Genomic DNA, 6,000 nt, shown 5'->3' on the forward strand with positions numbered 1-6,000 from the left:
TCCTGTGACCCAAAGAACAACAGTGTTTCTCTTGATTTTAAACAAACGTGTGCATGAGTCACCAAAAAAAGATGTACTTCTGCACTCCCTTACCCCACCCCTCGTTCCTCAGGAATCGGACAAATACCAAAGGATGCATAGATCAGAAAAAAACAGAGCAAAGGCAAGAAGTCAAGTATAAAGGGTAAGAATGAAGAAACTGAAGGCAAAGATAAAACACAGAGGAAGAAAAATAGGGAAACTTAAAGGTTAAAAAATAATGCCTCAGGGCCTCCCTGGTGGTGCAACTGGTGAAGTCTCAGCACTGTGAAGCTATCAGCAGCCACTGCAGCACTAATGCGTTCCCCAGCCAGGGAGCTGACCCACAAGGCACAGCAGACCTCTCCTGCCTCGCCTGCTGCTCCCCTCACCAGTGTACTTCAATCAGTCTCTGGTGAATCCTCTCAACTCCACACCTCTGGCCTGCACCCCAGCTCTCGTATGCATAAATAAATAAATCTTTTTTAAAAAAATAATAATGCCTCTCCTCTGGTCAATCAAGCTATCTTCCTCAGACACCTGCTGACTCTAACCAACTTTTCAACGGCACCACTGAACCTAAAATGCTGCTGAAATATATGGAATCTGAAGTTTTTCTATTCCATACTAAAGCAATGTGATGCAGAGTACAACAGGAAACAGCAGCTAAGCAGCCAGGTCAGAAAAATCCAATTTGACATCTAAGTTAATTTTTTTTTAATTTTTTTTTTTACATTTTATTAAGATTTATTTATTTATTTATTTATTTATACAAGCACTGGGTACAGTCAGAAGCGCGGGAGGGTGAGAGAATTCACCAGAGCCAGAGCGGGGAGCAGAGCAGGCAGAAGGACCGAAGTACACTGCAGAGGGGAGCAGCGGGCGGCAGGAGAGGTCTGCGCGCCATGTGGGACCCTCCTCCGGTGGCCGGGGAGCAGCCGGGGATCAAACCGGCGCCGCAGAGGCTTCGGGCAGCTTCGCAACCCGGCGCTCAACCACTGAGCCACCAGGGAGGCCCTGACATCTAAGCTTAAAAAAAAAAAAGAACCAGTTAGGGTCCAGAAATATCTTCTATAAGGACAAGAAAGAAATCTGAGAGGGCAAAACAAAAGACTGAGGACTGCCTCCCTTCTCCCTCGTAGATAACATACCACTCATATTTTTTTGTGTACTGTGGAAACTCCACAAACTACTTTCCCCTGATCAGATTCATAAATTCCCAAGTACAGAATCCACTAACGCTATAGTCATGAAACACGCAAGCATAATGAATTACATTCATTTATACACACAGACACACCCCTCCTGTGTCAGAGAATCTAATACATACCAGGCAAAGGAAAGCTTTCTGATACATCACATGCTTGACAAACCTATGATAACCGTGACACTGAGACATGGAAACATTAACATGAGGCCTAATCTCACAGTTAGACCCTACTGCATGGTGGGAGGCATTTCTTTTTCTGTAGGTCAATCACAAAAAAAGGATTGTGGCATCAGTGCCTCTCCTTTTCAGGATTTTTAGGAGATGACTGTGCATAATCTAATGGGGATGACGTAACAACTTCTGCCTTCCCAAGTACCTCTCTTTGGCCTAAATTTTATCGAACAGTGAGGAAGCAGTCTCTCAAAGAGGCTTTATCACCAATGAAGCAAAGATAACCTGGGAAGGGCTGGCTCCGGATAAAAGGGACTATTTTTTTTTTTTTTTTTTTTTTTATAGAGGCATGCTTTAGTTATTTGTTTGCTGGTTTGTTTGTTTTTTGTTTTGTTTATACATGCACTGGGCACAGTCAGAAGAGCGGGAGGGTGAGAGAATTCACCAGAGCCAGAGCGGGGAGCAGAGCAGGCAGAAGGACCGAAGTACACTGCTGAGGGGAGCAGCGGGCGGCAGGAGAGGTCTGCGCACCATGTGGGATCCTCCTCCGGTGGACGGGGAGCAGCCGGGGATCGAACCGGCGCCGCAGAGGCCGCGGGCAGCTTCGCAACCCAGCGCTCAACCGCTGCGCCACCGGGGAGGCCCTAAAAGGGACTATTTTTTTGGCACAACAGTCAAATTATTCAGTGACAACCATGCTCAGCAACATATCCTGCAGTTAATAAAGAAAACCGTTTAATAGTGCCCTTAATCGGGCCTTCCCTGGTGGTGCAGGTGATTGAGCGCAGCACTGTGAAGCTCTCCACAGCCTCTGCAGCAGCACAGGTTCGATCCCCGCCGGCTGGAGAGGGTCCCACATGGCGAGCAGACCTCTCCTGTCTCGCCCGCTGCTCCCCTCAGCAGTGTATTTCGTCAGTCTGCCTGTTCTGTTCCCTTTTCTGTCTCTGGTGAATCCTCTCACCCTCCCGCGCATCTAGCCTGTACCCCGGTTCTTATATAAATAAATAAATCTTTAAAAAAAAACAAATAGTACCCTTAATCATGGCTATATCCAGCAATTATATTAATTAACTCCACATGTATGTTGTGGGATTAAACATGTATGTGTTCTATCAAACTAGTTCTAGGTCCATTTTTGGTCAGGAAAGGTGAAGTTTAAAGCTTTATTACCAAAAGCAAGCTAGCAACAGGAAGCAGAAATGAAAATGAACTGCCTATAAGTAAACTCAAGTATCTTTTTCTTTTGAAAATCTAAGGATACTTTTGAGACTATGTTTCCCAATTTATCCATGCTAATCTATATCACCTTTGTTTTACAATTTGGTTACAAGGTCAACCTTAAAGAGCAGCCTCTGAACCTAAGAATTTTTTTATCTACCTTTTCCTCAAACCAAAAGGTTAATTTCAAATAAGAAATTATGAAAATAATCAAGTCAGAAAACAGAAAAGGTGGATACTGAAGAGTCTCTTGGGGTATGTGTCATCATCCCCAATAGTCAAAAAGAAATTCAACGGATGAGCACGATGCCAAGAAGAAAGTGAGAGCTGGCATGAGGGAGACAGGACATCAGCAAGGGAAACAGAATAAAAGACTCAACAGAAAAGAGAAGGTCCCTGGAGGCAAGGAGGAAAAACGGAGCAGGCATTGGAAAGAAACAGAATAACCACAAAAGTAAAGTAGAGCTGGGGCACCTAGCCCCTCATAGCACCCGCACTGGGCAGGCTCTAACCTGGTACTATATCCAGTGACTGTAACTTGACATTCAAGAAATACTTCCACAATTCTCACACTCTTATTTCATTTTTTTTTTGGGGGGGGGGGAGGCAAACAGAGCTTTTGAGAAATATTAATGGCCAAATACTAATTTTTTACCTCTAAACGAGGAGCTGGCAAACTATGGCCTGTAAGGACAAATGACAGGGCCACGAGCTTTGCATAGCCCACATTTAAGGAGAACTGAAAAAAAATCAAAAATAACTTATCTTGTGATATGAAATATAATATGAAATTTACATCTCAGTGTCCCTAAATAAAATTTTGGAACACAACCATGCCTGTTCTTTTATATACTGTGCATGACTGTTTCCACCAATCAATGGCCAAGCCAACGAGTCCACAGAGAAACTACATGGTCAGCAAATATTTACTATCTGGCCCTCCACTGCGCCAACCTCCACTCTACACCAAAACGAACACTTGATATGTTTGGTTCTTTAAACCATAAAGAACTTGTAAGCCAGGTATTTCTTCTGGAATGTTTCCTAAGATCATACTCTTCCTACAGAGCCTGAGGTCACATAACAGGCTTTCAAAGTTAACTAAGGCACAAAAACCAGAACAGATTTCAAGGATCTTACCTTGCAATAAAAGCATGTGTTACTGCACAATTATCAGTCTGAACCTCTTTTCTAAACCACTGAGCGGTCTTACTAGTGTCTACAAACACAGGCAACTCCTCATTCCTTTAGCTGATTCCGGGGAAGGATGGGCCACTAACACAAAGCAAAACTCAAACCCGGTTTTAGGTACTTGGTTTGGTTCCTCCCACAGTAGGTCGGACCCACTGATGTAGCTTAAACTGATAAGAGCAAATAACTACACTTAAGCTCGGCCAGAAGGCTAAGATGCAGTTGGCTATTAGAGAATAAAAGGCGCAGATCCTGACACCAGATGTCTGAGAGGGTGTCAACAAATGGCTTTTTAACCTACTGAGCTGCTGCCCCTGGTAACACAAAAGCAAATGTTCTTTGAAAAATAAAAAAAGTGGAAAGACCAGTAACACGACGAGTACAATTCCTGCGAAACACCAGTAATCCCAGGGCTTGAGATAAAAGCGGCTCATCCTTGGAGAGCAGCAGCTCTGATACCTGCTGGCACAGGAGCCGCCGTGGCTGCTGACGGGCCGGGAAAGTCCGTCTGTGAAGGTCCCGGTTAAGCCGGGAGCCCCGCCGTCCACGGTTACTCCCGGAGGCGCCCCCAGCAGCGCGACCCCGACAGGCGCCGCCGCGGAGCCGCCGCCCGACCTTCCCCTCCCGCCGCAGCCCCGTCCCGCGGGAGCCGGCCGGGTCGGGGGGCGCGGCGTCCAGCGCGGCCCCCGCTGGGCTGGGGGCTCCCGGGGGGGCTCCCGGGGGGGGTCCCGGGGGGGCTCCCGGGGGGCGGGGGGCGCCTCCCCGCCGCAGCCCGAGCTCGGCCCTGCGCGGACCCAGCCCCGCGCGCCCCGACGCCCCGCGCGGCCCGGCCCGAACCGCCCGACCCGACGCCGCCGCCGCGGAGCCGGCCGCGGCCCCGGGACTCGGGGGGCAGCGGCGGGGGCGCCCCGAGATCGCCGGGCCGGGCGCGAGAGCGGCCAGAACGCGGACCCGCCGGCGCCGCCTCGGGGCGCCCCCGCTCCGCGCCCGGCGCCCGCCACGCCCGAGGGGCCCGAGGCCCGGGACCGCGGGGGAGCCCGGCCGCGCCCCTCCCCCGCCGCCGCCGGTACCTCTCGATCACCGCGGCCACCAGCTGCGGCAGCTCCTTCATCTCGAAGGCGGAGTAGGACGCGGACAGCAGCGGCCGCACCGCCACCTCCCAGCCCGGGCCCGGCTCCGGCCCCGCCGCCGGGGCCCCGGGCGCCGCCGCCGCCTCCCCGCCGCTCGTCGCCATCTTCCGTCGCGCTCCTGCGGCTCCTCCGGGGCTTGCCACCGGCGCAGCGCCGCCTCCCGGGAGGGGCGGAAGTGACGCGGCCCTGCGTCAGACTGCGCGACTCGGTCGCCGCCCCAGCCCTCGACGCGGGGACGACCTCTCGGCTCTCCCAGAAGAGCGTGGCGCCGCGGGGGGCGGGGGGCCGGAAGCGCTGCGCCGGCGTGGATCTGCGCCTGCGCGGCTCGGCGCCCCAGGGAAGGGCGGGGCGCTTTACCCCCCCCGCGCCTGCGCGCTGGGCGTCGGTCGCGACGTTTGTCGCTCTGCGGCCCCTGGCGCCCGGCAAAGGTGAGTCTGGGATTCAGTTTCAGTTGGCGAGACCAGGGCGGGGCGGACGGGGCGTCGGCGCACACGGGCCAGGCCCGAGGCTACCGAGGACGAGAAGAGGCCGCCGAAACCTAACCCGCCGCGCCTCCGCGCGTTCCCCGAGAGCGGCGCCGCAGCGCCCGCGGCTGCTTTAATCAGCGCGCGTTTCCGCAGGACGTGCCGGCCCTTGGACTCCGCACAAGCTTCAGAACAGCTTCTACTTCGCGCCCCGAGATTCTCCTAGATGTGTTACCCGCTTTAGTGTTTCTAGCTCGCATTTGCATCGCTCTTTGCAATTTGTCACGAAGTTTCATTTTCCGTTTTCTTCCAGCAAAGAAAGAAGATAAGCGTTTGTTTGAAGGGAGGCTGGGACTAGGTTTTTGCCGATAAAAAGATCTGGCTGCCAGAGGTAAGGGGACAAAGCGGTTTGACTCAAGGAAAGGCATGCTATGCGTGCTTTCAGGACATGCTTGGGTGTGCGATCTGGATGGTGGACGGCGTCAAGCTCTGAACCCTGTGACTTGTCTGAACTGATACAAGAAAGATGCTGCAGCCATGTTAGAAGAAATGCAGTATGGGGGGGGGGGAGGAATTAAGCAGTGATAGCCGAATGGTT

The 6,000-nt window shown here is 52.3% G+C and overlaps 1 protein-coding gene across 1 annotated transcript in view; it reads right to left on the minus strand.

Annotated features, from left to right (window-relative positions):
* Window positions 1–5,042, minus strand: part of UBR4 (ubiquitin protein ligase E3 component n-recognin 4) — a gene marked incomplete at both ends in the record, with an annotated part of 112,579 nt that extends 107,537 nt beyond the window's left edge. Inside the window, one exon of the mRNA XM_084242876.1 lies at window positions 4,879–5,042. Within this exon, the coding sequence (XP_084099002.1) occupies window positions 4,879–5,042 (164 nt within the window). The remainder of the gene's footprint in view (window positions 1–4,878) is intronic.
* Between the last annotated feature and the right edge of the window lie 958 nt (window positions 5,043–6,000).

The sequence above is a fragment of the Talpa europaea genome (assembly GCF_964194135.1).
Source record: "Talpa europaea genome assembly, chromosome: 9".
Lineage (NCBI taxonomy): Eukaryota > Metazoa > Chordata > Mammalia > Eulipotyphla > Talpidae > Talpa > Talpa europaea.